The 18,048-nt window shown below is 38.1% G+C and overlaps 1 protein-coding gene across 1 annotated transcript; it reads right to left on the bottom strand.

The window, feature by feature from the left end:
* Window positions 1–675: 675 nt before the first annotated feature.
* Window positions 676–8,995, bottom strand: LOC113039573 (agglutinin-like protein 4). The gene is made up of 15 exons (XM_026197491.1): window positions 8,919–8,995; window positions 6,153–7,801; window positions 5,880–6,074; window positions 5,627–5,725; window positions 5,096–5,234; window positions 4,116–5,011; window positions 3,770–3,964; window positions 3,559–3,657; window positions 3,115–3,253; window positions 2,830–3,005; window positions 2,391–2,585; window positions 2,166–2,264; window positions 1,770–1,908; window positions 1,522–1,683; window positions 676–1,210 (listed from the first exon to the last, which is right to left on the bottom strand). Exons 2-15 carry the CDS (start codon window positions 7,749–7,751, stop codon window positions 1,164–1,166), a joined length of 4,179 nt encoding a protein of 1,392 aa, XP_026053276.1. The 5' UTR covers window positions 7,752–7,801; window positions 8,919–8,995; the 3' UTR covers window positions 676–1,163.
* Between the last annotated feature and the right edge of the window lie 9,053 nt (window positions 8,996–18,048).

Here is an 18,048-nt window from a genome sequence, read left to right as displayed (position 1 = left end):
CATAAACAGAGAGAAGTAGTTCCGGCTACGCTGTTCTTCCACAAGACGCAAGCACTTCTGTTTATTAACCGCTAGAGCGTCAAAAGTACCCTAATGCAGCTTTAAGAAAGCTGAACTTTTTATGTTAGAATTTGAAAGTACCAGTTTTGGTGCTATCCCACAATGCTTTGTGGTGTCTGTAAAATAATGCTTCTACAGTGTAGTTACAATAATATTACAGGACTGTCCATCAATTTCCCATCATGCATTTGCATTTACAATAAAAACCATGAATACAGTGTATTGTTGTAAAATATATTGTAAAGTGACACCAATTGCTAGCAGTGTAGCAGTAACCGAGGAGCCTCTGCTTCAAAAGCATTGACAATACCAAGTTCTGTCACTTGCACTACATATAGTGTCCCCTATGTTTGAAAGTTCCACTGAGCTCTATTTGTAATGAAGGAACTTGCATCCATGGTTGCTTTTGGGAAACATACCCCTGCTTGTTTGAATTTGCAACCATTTGACATCAACAAAGTTCTCCATTGCACTCTCCTTTCACTCTCCTAACTTTACATACTGTTTGCATTTAGCTTTGGTCTATGCTTGCCTTAAACCTTTATTCTTATACTGGTGAAAATACACACAGACAGAGAGAGAGAGAGAGAGACAGATCTGGGAGTTTCATCGTTTACATGAACATTTTATTATATATTCTTTTTCTTCAAATAAAAATATACATGTGACTTTAAAACTTACAGGGAACAGTAGTTTTGAGGCAACAGTTGCAAATATAAATTAAGACATTTAAAAATAATAATCTTTAATAATTTCAGCCACTTGGTGGCATCATACTGGCACAATTAAATTAAATAGACCATTTCATTTTTATTGTTTTATAAAACATTTTTATCTGCCCTCTCTGTGAAGGAACCTAGCAGTACGTTATTAGAATATGAACACTAATGCTCACAAAAACACTCTCAAACACAACCACTCTCCCACATACACACAGGTCACAAAAATGGTGTATTGCCCTCTTCCCAACATTTTCAGCTCTTTTCTTCACTGTTCTCAAAGTCCCAATACTGCACAGTCACATCTACTTCAGTGTTGGGTTCATCAAGCGTTCAGTGCTCATTGCCCAATTTCAGAAAGTAAATGATGTGTTGGCAGTATCCTTACAACAGGAGGACTGCAAGGATCCCTGTGAGAATTAGCAGAGCAGCTGGAAAGACAAGAAAAAGGAATAAGTCGTTTGTTAAAGAACTCCAAATGCTTTATCTTTTTTCTCCAAATAACTGAATCTTGAAAAGCACATCACGAAAATGATAATACTTCTACTGGCTAGAAACTACTCCTGTGTTTCAAATGCTCTCCTATTTGTTGAGCAAATATGTATCATGCACAAATTCATTTCAGATAAGAGCATTTAGCAGCTAAAGAGTAGTCCTTTGTGTGACTCTTTCTAACACACTAGAGATTTTCTCTCGAAAGGCAGATTCTGTCTGGCCTGGTGTGGCCGTATAGAGTTCTTACCCTGAGATGCAGCGTGATGCAGTGCATTGCTCCCTGCTGTTGTAGCAGGTTTTGCTGTAGTAGAAACCACAGTAGTGGGTGTTATGACATCTGAACTGTTAGTGTTGGTTAGGTCAACCTGTGAATTTGTAGACAGTCGTGTGACTGGCGACCCTAGAGTGCCTGTGGAAATGGAAACAAAGAAAACATTAAAATTTTGCTACAACCTGGAATCTTATTCAGTACTTTTTTCGTAGCGTCACTCTTACCATTTGTATAGTTGCCAGTTAAGATATAGAGGAAAGCACTTGTATTTGCCGCACGGGCAGTGCTGCTGAGACCCGCAGCTACAAAAATGCACTGAATCCTAGTGCCGTTCACAGAGCCACGGAAGGATCCGGGGTTAAACTGCAAGACAAAACAAGTACAAATGTCACAGTGACAGAGGTGTTTCTTCACTTCAAAGCATTCCATGAACCCTCCAGCTCTACTCTGGGTTTGAACAAACATTTACATTGTTACTGTTCTACTGTATAGTTGTCCCACAATACTTTGTTCTTTAAAGCCATCCCAATTGCTGTTCATTACCACATCAGTTATGGTCAATAATCTTTTGTGCAAAGCTTGTTAATAAAAGAAAATGCTCTGTAAAAGGGTTTTCTTACAGACTTATCCGGAGTCAGAATGGTATTATTCAGCGTGGCACGGATGAACCTCGCCACACCATTGTCGTTGACACAAGAATAGACTGTGTCACTATCACCCTGTGAGAAGAAGAGTTTTTTGTCCAAAACCAAATGTTGGAATATATTAATTTATGAATTTATTTATTTATTTATTTATTTTATGACAAGGGTATATATTAGAATTAAATTTGATGTTTTTCAGACCTTCTTGTCTCGAGACAAGCCAACTGCAATGTAACCAGGTGTATCCCCGCTGAGCTCAAAAGTGAGATTGTCAGAGTTTCCGTTCACTCCTCTTGTGGAGGCAAAGAAGCAGCTACTTGAGCTGGATGGGTCACAGTCGTTTGGAGCAGAGAAACATGCCCTGTCCTTCTTACAGTTGTCTTTGGTGACCTTGTCCTGCAAAGTTATGTTGATATTAGCCTTGAAATGCAATGCAAAAATTCATATGCATCTGTTAAGAATGTTTACAAATTGCATAAAATCTCAAGTAAATTCAAGCTTCAAAAAGAAATACTACAATAATTAGGCATCCAGACCAATAGCTGTTAACATCGACTCCAGAAACACTTTACTTCAACTTCACCACAAATAGCAACACAATCGTAAACAAAAACGTTCTTGCCAGTCTGTTACCACTTACATTGTTTGTCCCATTATTAGCTGTAGATACTCCGGATGCAGTAGATGCAGTGGTGTTTGGGGATGTAGTGGTGGTGTTTATACTGGGTGTTATTACTGAAACATCTGTGCTGTTAGGGTTGCTTAAGTCCACTGACCCATTTGTGGCCAGTCTAGTCACTGGAGAATCCAGAGAACCTGGAAAAGGAGTAAAGAGAGGAGTAAGAATTACGTTTGCAAAATAAATTAATAAAATAAATACGTCATGATAATAATAATTTTCACTTGATTTATGTGTCACACTCACCATTTGAGACGGTTCCTGTTAAAAAGAAGACAAAACTGTCTGTGGTGGCAGCACGGGCAGTGCTACTGAGACCTGCAGCAGTGAAAATGCACTGAATCTTTTTTCCAATTATCGAACCACGGAAACTTCCAGGAATTAACTGCAGCAAGACAGAAATAATATTTCTGAATATTAAAATGCAAAGATGGCAAGTAACCTAAATCTAATGTGGCATATACAGTGCTGTGAGAAAGTCTATTTTGGTACATTTTTAAGTATTATTGCATTTTTACATAGATTTTAGAGGCAACATTTGATTCCTGTGTGGACAGTTACCATTCACATTTGTTTCATATACTACCATATTGTTTACTGTTAAGAATATCCTTTGCTTATATTGGCATAGTATAGAGTATAGAGAACTATAGAGAAGTATAGAGCAGGCTCTCTCAAAAATGGTCTTACTGTGCCATCCTGAGTCAGTATTTGATTGTTGAGTGTGGAACGGAAAAACTTCAGTTCATTATTGACTGCGGCGCAAGAATAGACAGTGGCTCCTTGACCCTGAAGATGGAAAAAGTAAATTAGTCAGGGAACCTTACTTTGGGTTTTTAATTACAGTGCTTGATTATTATATTTAATAATACAAAAAAAAAAAATGGTTTTGATCACTTACACTTTTGTCTCGAGAGAGGCCTGCTCCAATGTAACCATCTGTCTCCCCACTGAGCTCAAAAGTAAAATTATTCGCATTTCCACTAACTCCTCTTGTGGAGAGGAAATAGCAGGAACCTTGTGACCCTGGATTACAGGAAGGTGGAGCAGAGAAACATGCTCTATCTCTCTTGCAGTTATCCCTGCCAGTGATTTCCTTCCGTAAACAAAGTCAAATTAGATGGAAAACGTAAGTGCTGGGTTTACAAGCTAACTTGTAAAAGTAATTTTTATCATTTAAATGCAAATTTCACTTCAACAGTCAGGATGGTTAATATTTTAATTTTTAAATAAGGAAAAAGGCTTACCAATGGTGGATTATTGGTGTTGCCATTGGTCAAGGTATTAGAGCCTGACGGTTTTGGGGTTAAGTTTGTGGTAATGTTGGGAGGATGCGTCTGGGTCAAGTTCGCAGTCGCGTTGAGGGGACCCATTTGGGTCACGTTGGTGGTAATGTTGGGAGGACGCGTCTGGGTCAAGTTCGCAGTCGTGTTGAGGGGACCCATTTGGGTCACGTTGGTGGTAATGTTGGGAGGACGCGTCTGGGTCAAGTTCGCAGTCGTGTTGAGGGGACCCATTTGGGTCACGTTGGTGGTAATGTTGGGAGGACGCGTCTGGGTCAAGTTCGCAGTCGCGTTGAGGGGACCCATTTGGGTCATGTTGGTGGTAATGTTGGGAGGACGCGTCTGGGTCAAGTTCGCAGTCGTGTTGAGGGGACCCATTTGGGTCATGTTGGCAGTCGTGCTGGGAGGACGCGTCTGGGTCAAGTTCGCAGTCGTGTTGAGGGGACCCATTTGGGTCATGTTGGCAGTCGTGTTGGGAGGACGCGTCTGGGTCAAGTTCGCAGTCGTGTTGAGGGGACCCATTTGGGTCATGTTGGTGGTAATGTTGGGAGGACGCGTCTGGGTCAAGTTCGCAGTCGTGTTGAGGGGACCCATTTGGGTCATGTTGGTGGTAATGTTGGGAGGACGCGTCTGGGTCAAGTTCGCAGTTGTGTTGAGCGGACCCATTTTGGTCACATTGGCATTCATGTTGGGAGGGACCGTCTGGGTCAGGTTCGTAGATGGGGTAGTTGTTGATATTGATGTGGTATTAGATACAGTGGCATTTGTACTGGTTATTACTGATACATCTGTGCTGTTAGGGTTGCTTAAGTCTACTGACCCATTGGTGGCTAGTTTACTGACTGGAGATTCAAGAGAACCTGGAAATAGGATTAGATGGAAGAAAATGGTTTACTTCTGTCTCAAAACATATGTAAGTCACTTGATCAAAGTTTTGCACTCACCATTTGATACACTGCCTGTTAAAAGGAAGACAAAAGTTTCTGTGGTTGCAGCACGGGCTGTGCTGCTGAGACCTGCAGCATTGAAAATGCATTGAATCTTTTTGCCAATCACTGAGCCACGGACGCTTCCAGGGATGAACTGTGACACAACAGAAGTATATTACTTAATGTCACACTGCAACGATGGCACGGAAACTGTATCTGAGTTCTTTAGCATACAAACAATCCTAGCTCAGAAAGGCTAAAAATACACGAAATGTAAGTATTTTCAGTGGAGTGAAGTACCTAAACACTATTCAAATGTTGTGGCATTATAATGACTTGAAATGCACATTCATGCTTAAAAGTCTACAAATATCACAGAACTAAACTTTAAGGAGTTGGACACAATTCTTCCACAACAGTAAATAACTATAAGAAGGCAGTTGATGGTGTTATTGCTGGATGTTATTGACTAGAGGATGAGGAAGTCAAAGCTAGTATCTTTTAATCAGCTTTTATGCATTACCAGTTTTAGAAAAAGGGCCTTACTGTGTTATCCTGAGTCAGAATTTGATTGTTCAGCGTGGAACGAATCAACTTCAGTGCACCATTGATATTGGCGCAAGAATAGACGGTGGCACCCTGACCCTGTGGATGAGAAAAGTTGATTAGTCAGGCAACCAGAATGCCATTCTTCAGTTTAACAGAGTGTAATGTGTAATAAGGCTTTTTTTTTTTTTTTTTTTTTTTTTTTTTTTTTTAGAAATGTCTAATAAAAAAACAACTGGATATAATCTCTTACACTGGTGTCTCTAGAAAGGCCAGCTCCAATGTAACCATCTGTCTCTCCACTGAGCTCAAAAGTAAAATTATTTGCATTCCCGCTTACTCCTCTTGTGGAGAGGAAATAGCAGGAACCTTGTGCACCTGGATTGCAGGAAGGTGGAGCGGAGAAACATGCTCTATCTCTCCTGCAGTTATCCCTGCCAGTGATTTCCTGCAATAGAAAAGAACTTGAGCTTTAACAGCCAAGACTGTCATTTCCATTTTTAAACAGGAAAAATAATTGACTTACTATTGATTGAGTATTAGAACTTGACATTGTTATAATGTTTATTACAGTGATGGGGCCTGACTGGGTTGGGTTTGTGGTGATGTTGGAAGGCCGTGTCTGGGTCAAGCTAGTTATGTTGGGAGGCTTTGTTTGGGTTGAGTTAGTGGTTATGATGGGAAAAATTGTTTGGTTCAGGTTGTTGGTTATGTTGGGAGGCCGTGTTAGGGGCGGGATGTTGGTTATGTTGGAAGGCCGTGTTTGGTTCAGGGTGGTGGTTACGTTTGGAGGCCGTGTTAGGGGCGGGATGTTGGTTATGTTGGAAGGCCGTGTTTGGTTCAGGGTGGTGGTTACGTTTGGAGGCCGTGTTAGGGGCGGGATGTTGGTTATGTTGGAAGGCCGTGTTTGGTTCAGGGTGGTGGTTACGTTTGGAGGCCGTGTTAGGGGCGGGATGTTGGTTATGTTGGAAGGCCGTGTTTGGTTCAGGGTGGTGGTTACGTTTGGAGGCCGTGTTAGGGGCGGGATGTTGGTTATGTTGGAAGGCCGTGTTTGGTTCAGGGTGGTGGTTACGTTTGGAGGCCGTGTTAGGGGCGGGATGTTGGTTATGTTGGAAGGCCGTGTTTGGTTCAGGGTGGTGGTTACGTTTGGAGGCCGTGTTAGGGGCGGGATGTTGGTTATGTTGGAAGGCCGTGTTTGGTTCAGGGTGGTGGTTACGTTAGGAGGCCGTGTTAGGGGCGGGATGTTGGTTATGTTGGAAGGCCGTGTTTGGTTCAGGGTGGTGGTTACGTTTGGAGGCCGTGTTAGGGGCGGGATGTTGGTTATGTTGGAAGGCCGTGTTTGGTTCAGGGTGGTGGTTACGTTTGGAGGCCGTGTTAGGGGCGGGATGTTGGTTATGTTGGAAGGCCGTGTTTGGTTCAGGGTGGTGGTTACGTTTGGAGGCCGTGTTAGGGGCGGGATGTTGGTTATGTTGGAAGGCCGTGTTTGGTTCAGGGTGGTGGTTACGTTTGGAGGCCGTGTTAGGGCCGGGATGTTGGTTATGTTGGAAGGCCGTGTTTGGTTCAGGGTGGAGGTTACGTTTGGAGGCCGTGTTAGGGACGGGATGTTGGTTATGTTGGAAGGCCGTGTTTGGTTCAGGGTGGTGGTTACGTTTGGAGGCCGTGTTAGGGGCGGGATGTTGGTTATGTTGGAAGGCCGTGTTTGGTTCAGGGTGGTGGTTACGTTTGGAGGCCGTGTTAGGGGCGGGATGTTGGTTATGTTGGAAGGCCGTGTTTGGTTCAGGGTGGTGGTTACGTTTGGAGGCCGTGTTAGGGGCGGGATGTTGGTTATGTTGGAAGGCCGTGTTTGGTTCAGGGTGGTGGTTACGTTTGGAGGCCGTGTTAGGGGCGGGATGTTGGTTATGTTGGAAGGCCGTGTTTGGTTCAGGGTGGTGGTTACGTTTGGAGGCCGTGTTAGGGGCGGGATGTTGGTTATGTTGGGAGGCCGTGTCTGGGTTTGGTTTGAGGTCATGTTAGAAGATATCCAGCCTCCTGTGGAGTTGCTGCTACTCGTTGTATTGTTCCCATTGACTCCAATCATCAGGCATGCTATCCCCAGGATAGTCACATAGATCCAATTGCTCCTCATCAGTTAAGTTTATTTGCTTATATATCTGTTAATCCTGCAGTTTTTTTTACCTGTAATCAAAAATTTAAATTACATGTTTCAGCTTGTATACTCAAAACCAACAACAAAAATGTTTACATTTTAGGTTATTTAACATGTATTTAAAAATCAATTAATGGCAGGCAGACTTTATTTGAAATACTCATTCATTTCATTGCAGACACAAATAAACATTAGCCTGGATTCCCAATTCCCCCTAGTTTAACAGAGCTTATTAAGTAATATCTTATTGATCAATTTTAAGTCAATTTAACATTAACAATTAAACCCTAAAACTAAGATATGTGTGTTGCTTAACATCTTTACATTGCTTTGTTTCAGCAGTGGTTGGTTCTTTTTTATATATATTTTATTTTTTTTAGGAACCAAGATGCTATCTTAGCTATACTAGTAATGTATGCAATCTAAGAAGTTGAGCTTAACTAATGTGTATTTTCAATTGTTAAATGCAACCAAGTGTTACACCCCAGTATTTACTACACAGTGCAACCATTTAACTTCCTTACAATGGTAAAGAGCAACGAGATCAAAATTATAAAATTTGATGAATCCTCAAAACTCATCCTCAATTATGAGGATATAGTATATAGTTATTCCATAGTCAGTAGCTTTGGGGAAAAAAGGGTAATTTGGACATCATAGCACTGACCAATAACACAAATATATTTTTCACAGCAGTCAAAAAAAAAACTTGTAAATAAAATAAAAAAAATAAAAATAAATAACTGTCACTATTTAATATTAATTAAATACAAGGTATTATATACAAAAGACTTATATTCACTGCTACGAACTGATGGCGGTCATATAAGTACGATTTAAACCATGCTAATGCACCAGTTTGCACTTGTATACAAAGGCATAGGAAGACACAGTGGTTCCAACAGTTATTTGGACACCTACATATTTTGTTATCTGATGCAATGACATTCAGACATTAGGCGACCCTCCTACATGGTATAAGGTATGTATATCAAAGTATCATACCATTTCTGATTGTATGAATAGACTTAATCTGTTAAGTCTTGTTATAATGCAATGTCATTACACATATCTGTCTCTAGATTCCCAGTAGTGTAGTCAATAAGTCAACATATGCTTGTAAAAAAAGTTTAAAGCATTTCTTACCAGCGTCTGAGATGTTCTGGGAGTTTAGGATCAATGATGGAGGTGTCAGAACTTCTCTGGCTTTAACAATTCACATTCAGGGAGGGACCTGAAGGGTTGGACTCACCGGTTTCAACTTCAATTGTTTTTTTTTTGTTTTTTGTTTTTTTACTTCAGACTTCGTCATTTGCACAATCGAACGTAAAAGCAAAATCAACAAACATTATTATAGCGGGAATAGCTCTGCAGCTCATACTGACACATTCCTGCTACGCCTTTCAGTTCCACTACTACAGCTTTTCCAGTGACGCTGTAAAATAACTGAAATAATTACAGCTTTTATTTATTTATTTATTTGTGTACCATCATCAAGTGATGCACTGGATTGACAAGTTTTCGTCTTCAGGAACATATTCTGACAATACTGTTCATTTTCACATAATCAGCATAAAAATACAAAATATACTTCAATGTATAAAATTTATCAAATAAATAAATGAAGACAAAAAGACTGATAAATCTCACTGACTCATTGTCAGATGTTTTTTCTCTTATAGGAAGGCAATGCCATACTAATGTAACATGTTCTTATAGTAGTATTTTTTATTTTGGCTGGCATGTTAAAATGGGTTATTGCAGTACTGTATGTCAGAGTTGAGTGATGTCGTCTAATCACTGCCTCCAGCCTTTGTTCAACAGTATGTGCAAACTGTTCTACAAACGTTCACTCAGGGTGAGGTTTACAAATATGCTCTGTTGTTTCCAGTCGTTTAAAATTTGATGTCAGAGCAAGATGTCATCCATCAAGAATTACACTGAAAGAAATAAAGGGACAACATCCCATTTGTTCTTTTCGGCACTGTTACTCCTATTTTAGGAAACTTTACTCAACCCTGTATGGAGTGTTATTGATTTTATGTAAGATCTACAGCATTGATGAAATAGATCAGCAAGTTATTTTTGAGCTGTTTTACCAGTTTCCTTGTCATAGTTATATAGATATATCAAAGCAACTGCGCTGACTGAAGTTTTCACCCAGACAAAAGACAAATAGGTGAAATACCAGAGGCTCCAAATACAGATCACAAACATACAGTCATGTGCATGATCGGGACTGGCGTCCAAAGAATTTGGTTTCTTTCACACACCTTTTGTCATTTATCTTCAGACTGGCAACATGGACAACACCGCAAAACTGTTTTAAGTAGCTTGACGTGAAGAATTTTCTTGACTAGTCTTCTCCTCGGTTTATACTAAAGGAACAGATGCATGTAATGTATATTATCATATGTACAGTGGCATATTAGTTCAACCCCTACAGCATCTGAATCATGCAATTCTGTGGACTTTTACTATGTATGTGATTCAGAGATCCATCAAATGTTCATCAGATGAAGTTTAGCTTCAAATAAAAGCATCGCTGCTCAGGTTTAACAGCAATCCATCACTCTCCGGCTGATGCTTCTCCAACGCAAAGTCAAAGTCAAACACAAAACCAATGCGTTTAATTGGTGTTACATAGACGAGACTACACCAACAACAACAGTAGAGAAGTGTCTTTGACAGCAGTCAAGTAAATGTGTTTTGATAATATTCCTGTTAAGTTCTTAATGAAGGCTTAATGAAGGTTCAAAATGTCCAGTATTTAAAATGCTTTAATATAAATATAACATTCCTATATATATATATATATATATATATATATATATATATATATATATATATATATATATATGAACACACCCTTATGTACAACGCAGATCGTGTCTTGTTCTGACACAACAAGTTCTTTTCTTCTCTGAGAGACAAAAGCAGGTGCATCACTGAGCAAAGATAGCACACTTACGTTAGCATCGTGTTCAGCAGTCAGTGAAGCTGCTCGGGCCTGTCAGAAACAATAACACAAATACTAGAATGAGCATGAAAGACATATCTCTGACACTGTGAAAAATATGTCAGACTTTAGCCAACTGTCTTCATTCACAAGACTATAAAAAAAAGGCTGAACTGTAGGGGGGAAAATTCATAAAAATTGATAAGGGACTGGTTATTTCCATTATCCTTTAAGTGTTTTAACCAAAACAAAATTATTACTGCTAAATCTTTCAGAAATTGAGTTTATTTATCTTGTAAATGCACAAAATGTGTCACTTATAGATTAATTCTCTCAGAACAAATCATGTTATCATAATTTTACTTCATATTAAATTAGCTTAAACAATGTTAGAAAGCAGGATGTAAATAGCCGAAGATGATGTGTTTTCGTTGTAAGCCTCTTCTGGATGTTGTAAGAACGATCAAAGATTGCCAAATATCCTGATTATGCAAATTAGGGAATCTTTGCAATAAGAGACCAAAACTGTTTTGGGAGGGATGATGCAACTGGAGTTCAACTATAGAAAGACAAATATTATCTTTCAAACGTCATGTGTGGCTTTTTGATTGAAAACAACTTGAAAGGTTAATAAATTAATAAATAAATAAATACAAATAAAACATCCAAACTACACTGACAGATGTTTTGGCTCAACTTTGCTATTTCAAAGATAAATAACACAATTAATTTCAAATCCATCCACATGAAGTCAGAAAGTATTAATATTACAGACTAGAGAAACCTGATACTGGCAGGTAACAGTGAAGAGACTGGGTCATGCTTTCTTCCCATGAAGATTCACATTATGAAGTTTCTTGCGTCCAGGAAATGACTCAGCACTAATGGAACACAGTGATTGTAAAGCTTGGATTAACGCCACGAAACCTGGAGACACACCTCAGTGAAATTCACATACTTCCTATCTCCACTGATCTGTGTCTGATTAAAATAGAAATAAAGTGTGTCCACACCTTCAGACGTCTTCACTGACTCATTTGAAACTAATAGTCGCCAGATAATAGAATTATATAATTCCTTTGACAATTAATATGAAAAGATATCTTCAGTTTTATATGCAATTCAATTTAATTATATGTCCCATAATGTATTCATTTTAGGTTACGTCATTTTTAGAGTACATGCAATATACAGCTTTTACTGAATACTTTCATTAAGTATTGTGATATACAAAAAAATCATTTGAAAATCTGACAGCAGAAGAAAAAAACAACAAAAACATTGTGTAAATCTTTACTTAAAGCTTTTATATATAATTGGTGCTGGGCAGATTATTTACATGTCGGGTGAATTGCCCTAAAGTGGGATACTGCCTAATGTGGGACACTTAAGGTTTGGTGTTTGCGCCTCACAAATGTACATTCATAAATGAGGGTTGAGGAATCATCAAACTGTGTGGACACCACCCAAAGGTCAGGAGTTTTGACAAACTTGATATGAAGGAGTATAAATTCATTTTAAACAAAACAATCCTGCTACTTGTTGTCCTAGTGTGCTTATTATATGTTTGTCCATGTATTTTATATTTTAATCACATTTCCTGCTGTCCCACTTTAGGAAATATGGTTTGTAAAGTGGGACAGTATGATTAGCCTAATGTAGGACAGTACTTCAGTCACTCAAAAATGTGTGGAGGGGCATGGTTGATGGGGCAAATATGATGATTTACAGGGTTTTAGTGTTATTATGTAGTATTAGAATGGTTATCTGATGTTCTATGTGAACACCATTCTAAGCTTAGAACTGCTGAAAGGGCGTGGTGCAAGTCCAAAAATACTACTGTCCTTAATGTGTATCAGTCACTCCTATCTTCCTTATCTGCTAATGTCTCCACTGCTAAAATTACATACTACCATAACAAAATTAACCATTTGTCTAACTCTCGCATGCTTTTTAAAACATTTTCCTCACTTCTTTGTCCCCCTCCTCCCCCTCCTGCTTCATCTCTGATAGCTGGAGACTTTGCCAAGTTTTTCATTAATAAAATTAAACACATTAGTGCACAATTTCCACACCACAATCAGTCAAGCTCATATCACCAGCAAACATACACTCATTTACATCCTTATCTTCACTCTCTGAGGCAGAAGTCTCAAAACTCATCCTTTCTAATCACCCTACTACTTGCCCGCTTGATCCTATTCCATCTCATCTCCTTCAAGCCATTTCTACTGGAGTTATACCTGCACTCATTAACACATCCCTTCACAATGGTGACCACAATGGTCATCATTTAGACAGGCTCGTATAACTCCAATACTTAAGAAACCCACCCTCAACCCATCTCTTTTAGAGAACTACAGACCAGTTTCCCTTCTTCCTTTCATTGCAAAAACACCTGAACGAGCTGTGTTCAACCAAGTCTTTGCATTTCTCCAACCCATTCTCACTCCAAAGGCGTCAAAAACCGAAGCATGGTCAAGCGCCCCTAGCGTCACTTTTATGACGCCAAATGTGCCTCTCGGCGTCGAATATCGAAGCACTACGACCTTCATTGCTTTCAATGGGAAACTTTTGGCGTCAGAATTCGACACGAGGACATGAGATGTTTATCGCTATGAAATCACGTTCAAGAAGTCTCATTCAGCACACATCGCGATACTTGCTATCAGTTCCACAGTTTGGGTGAGTAGTCGTATATACGCTCTTTTAATGCCTTTTATAAAATGTATTCTGTCTTATTTATTAATCAAATTAGTGCCATATGTTTAATCGCTGTATTATATTGGTCATCCGCGGCTGTCTTTGAGTTTCATTGCGTTTAAATAAATGAACACAGCTGCTAATTAGTCTGATTAAACTCTATCTGTCACCTGACGTGCCATAGACCTTCGAACAGTTTTATATTATTATTAATTTCAGGATTAATGATGTAAGTTGTGTTTGTAGTAAAATCATGGTAATCACGACACTTACAATAGTAATAAATGAAATGTGAAGTTAAAACACCGTAAACAGGACATTAGTAACTGTAACTGTAGTTTTACTATGGTATATTAATAATCAATACAATAATCACCAAACCAGCTATGTTTGTATCACTGTAATGTTAGTGTTTTTATGTGCTTTTATATGACAGATATCACAGTAATCATATGTTCTGTAGCATGCTTTTAATACCTTTTAATGTAAATCCCAAAAAAAAAAATAAATAATAAAACATGTATTTTTCCATTTTGCAGTTCATTCATATCAGTTTATATTTATATATATATATTTATATATATTTATTATATCTAAATATTTTGCTCACAGATCATTATTAACATTCTTTATATAATTAAATTTTATTTACTCTCCCCATTTTATTTGTTTTATTTTTATTTTTAGCTGAAAAGACGTAAAGGCAGTCAGCCCAGTGGTGTTTCTGGAGAGGGATTCCTTCAGAAATGGAGAAGACAGAAAGCTGCGGAGGCAGATATATGCAGCAGTAAGTCTGTGATAGTTTGTCCCTTTTATCAAACATTCCTGCTGTTATAATTTGTACAGCATTTGTTGTTTCTTAAACTGTTGCACTGTCCAAATACCCATACTTGCCATCTTTGCACTTGACCACTTGATTACTTATTTGACGTCTTTCCTGTATTTTGCCTAGTGTTAGAGTGAGCATGATGACCACAAGTGTGTGTCGAACTTTTCATGACCTGATGACTGTGTTTCCCAATCCTGATCCTGGAGAAGCCCAGCACTGCACGGTTTTGGTGTCTCTCTTATCTGCCTTGGAGTCTTCACTGATGAGCTGATGAGTTGAATCAGGTGTGTTTGATCAGGGAGACATCTCAAATGTGCAGTGTTAGGCTTCTCCAGGACCAGGATTGGGAGCCACTGCCTTATGGGACACTTATGTGTTTACAGAGATTTTTAATATCTAATTATCAATATTTCACATACTGTACATTGGACAGCTTCCCGTGACCTCTTGTGAGATCTCAGCAAAAAGTCTGACGATTTATTCCAAAACATGATGCATGATGGGATACACTAAGCTTTGTATAGTGCTCCGGAGCAGTATTGGAGAGGTTTAGTGTGTGTTAAGGACGCTGTGCTTTGGCATTATTAAGACCGGGGACAGTCTTGTTCACACACTGTCATGTACACACACTCTCAAGTGGCCAAGACTGCAAGTGTGGGTATCTGGACAGGGTCAAAGTCTTAAAAATGATCCCTAAACACATCACAGTCTTAATAATCCAGTTTAACACTTGTATGATATTGTACAAGCCCCAGGACGGTCTCATCTGACACTATCATAGAATTCATATGACTATAGCTTGCTATTAATTACTTGCTTTCAATAATGGATGCATTTAACATTTAATTATACAGCATCTTTACAGAGGCTGCTTTTATGGTCTAAACAAAACACAGTGTAATGTATAAGTTCAATGTAATTTAATATTTCCTTCCTTTCTGTCTTACAGGATTGTTTGAGGATAACGCTGTAGCTCCATCATGCACAAGGACTCACCTCGTTAACCCTTTATCACCCACACACACAGAAATGGTCCCTGGATCAGTGATTAGACTTTGCAGTGGTTTGATTTTTGCAGAAGATGTAACTTTGTTTTAATTATAAGCTCATAATGAATACATTACAGAACCAGTGATGAAAACAATAGTTAAAAATAGCGCTCCATATTAAAAATATATTGCACACTTGACATGCATGTCTTCATGGTGTTTTTTTGTGAGTTTACATTGTATTGTATAACATTTTGGTCACAACACTTTTTCCAGTGTTCTCTGAAAGACATACTTTATTTACTGTTTTGTTTTTTAATAAAAGCATTTTCATTTGCATACTGAAAATAGTTAATGATTACAACATAACTGCCTTTTTATTCTTTATGGTGGCAAAAACGAGCTTGGTGACAGAGGATGCAGTGTAGTAATTTGGGCATGTTGTCTTTAAATGAGTTTGACATATCAATAAATAATGGAAGATCCTTACAAAAATATGCATGTTTATTATGCTTTATGTATTTATTTGTTCATTCATTCATTTATAATTTCAGTTTTTATTCCTAGAGTTCAAATGGTAGAGAATGCTAAATCACAGAAACACAAATGTGAACAATTTTAACTTTAAAACACAATGTAATATACAATGTAAATTTTAGAAGCACGTCATTTGATTAGTAAATATATTTGTCTTTGGTCAAAAAAAAAAAATACAAATCTTAAAAATGTGTCATATTTATTATAGAGGAATCTGTCTGTTGGATACAACTGCGACTGCTGGGCATGTGCACATCAATATTGCCCAATGTTTGTCAAGCTGAACAACGGAGGAAGGTGAAGACGTTAATAAAACAGAATCTAATAAGTAGCAAGCTTAAACTATTGTTAACCGAATCTATCCCTTCAGCCGAAAAACGAAAGACGTCGGTCACACATGGATAGGGAAGTGTGACGCTGCTGCTCAGCTTTGATGTCATTGGCTATGAATTTTCAGGACAGTCTGTGGTTGGACTATCTTTTAACCCATATTAAACAGCGCATCATGTTAAAAAGTATGTTTTGCTGCTATCATCACATTAGTAATATATTAAGTCAACAATGAAGTGTTGCTATCTTGACAAAAATGACATCTTTAGCGAGATCCTAATCCTAACCCTAAGCATAACTTCAATGAACTACAAAAAACAGCCCCCTAGTGTTGCCTTTGCATAGATAGAACGACGGAGGCTTGTGAGTAATGTAGTTTAAAACTTTTTATTAACGAAACGAAATAAATTATTTATTTTAAGGAAAACTGGATATCTAAATATGTTTATTGTGCAAACCTCTATGATATATTTGAGAGGCAGGCTGAAATGTGGTATTTTACAGTGAGCAATATTTAAAATGCCTTTATGTCAGCTTTCCATTTATTTCTGAAAACTGAGCTCAACATTATTTTATCAGCATAGCATAAGTAATAATCCTGCCCATTTTCTCTTTGATATGTTAATTGGACTCTGATTTACAGCCATTTGAAAAGTATAGTTTTGGGCTCTTCCGGGGGGTGCTACTGGGCCCCTGGGGGTAGAAGGGCAGTAAAACCTACATATATGTATTCTCCTCATCATGGACAACAAACTGAGCTGAGTGACATTTATATCTGACAGTTTTCACAGTCCTCTGTTTTCTATTCTATTCATCATGGTTATTATACCTTTTTGACGGGACATTGTGAGGCCATCTGATGAAACATTGAAAAATTAGAAAGAAATGATTTAATAATGAAAATAATAGATTATTTATTTGATTATTTAGCAAACTATTTAGCAAAAATCAGTGTAAAAATGTCCTCCTCACCCCCGTATCTTGCTCCTCAGGTGCTGGACATCAGTAATGTGCCTGCTCTTGGTTTTAATGCAGTACAAGATCCCATTGATCATTCCTGCTACATTCTCAGTTATCCCTCAAGTGTTTGTAACTATAAAGCCCATGGCACCATCTTGTAATGCAGAATAATTAATCTCGTAACTCCCTTTATTTCACAAAAAATTTGCATATTTGTTACTAAAATATAAAAAAAATTACTTTCTGGTGTACTGATGTCCCAGATGTTAATAATCCGATCAAAAATGTTTATGTCTTAAATAAAAAAATAATACCAATAATTAATATGTTGTTTTTCCAAGTCTAAAATAAACACATATGAGCCTACCTAGTAAAATTATGTATTTACCAAGAATCTTCAGAACACAATATTCACCATTTTCATTTTATTGAAGCATAGACTATAAAGTTGATAAAGTAGCATCAAGACAAATAAGATTCAATGAAAATAATTATCATCAAAAATACATTAACCTCATATATAAATCAGTTCACACAGATGAGTGATGAAATGTCCTTAAAAGTCACACAGTCCCATCCAGTCAACTGTGATACAGATCATGTGATACATATAAGACATGAGATACTGTTCCAGAAAATAATGATTCCCATCATCACATCTAAACTGGTTTCATCTCCCCATCGTGTTCTCTTCTCTCGTGTCTGGAAACAGTTTGTGGCTGATGTCCAGCACTGATGAGGTGTAGCTTGTTCTCAGCCAGAGGATCTCTCAGTCCTAAGATCCCAGACCTGGTCAAAGTAAAACAAGCAATCCAGATGAAGTTGTTTAATGGACAGAGAGCTCAGCTTATGTTCTGTGTGATTTTAGCAGGGTGAGCAACTATGACCCTTGTAGTACTGTACACTTACCATTCTTCAAGCTGTTTAAGATCTTTTGAGAAGCTTTTCTCTGAAGACAATTTACCACAT

Source organism: Carassius auratus, chromosome 22 (assembly GCF_003368295.1).
Source record: "Carassius auratus strain Wakin chromosome 22, ASM336829v1, whole genome shotgun sequence".
NCBI classification, from domain to species: domain Eukaryota; kingdom Metazoa; phylum Chordata; class Actinopteri; order Cypriniformes; family Cyprinidae; genus Carassius; species Carassius auratus.
The sequence above is the reverse complement of the archived record's forward strand: the minus strand, read 5'-3'. Positions and strand labels throughout refer to the sequence as shown.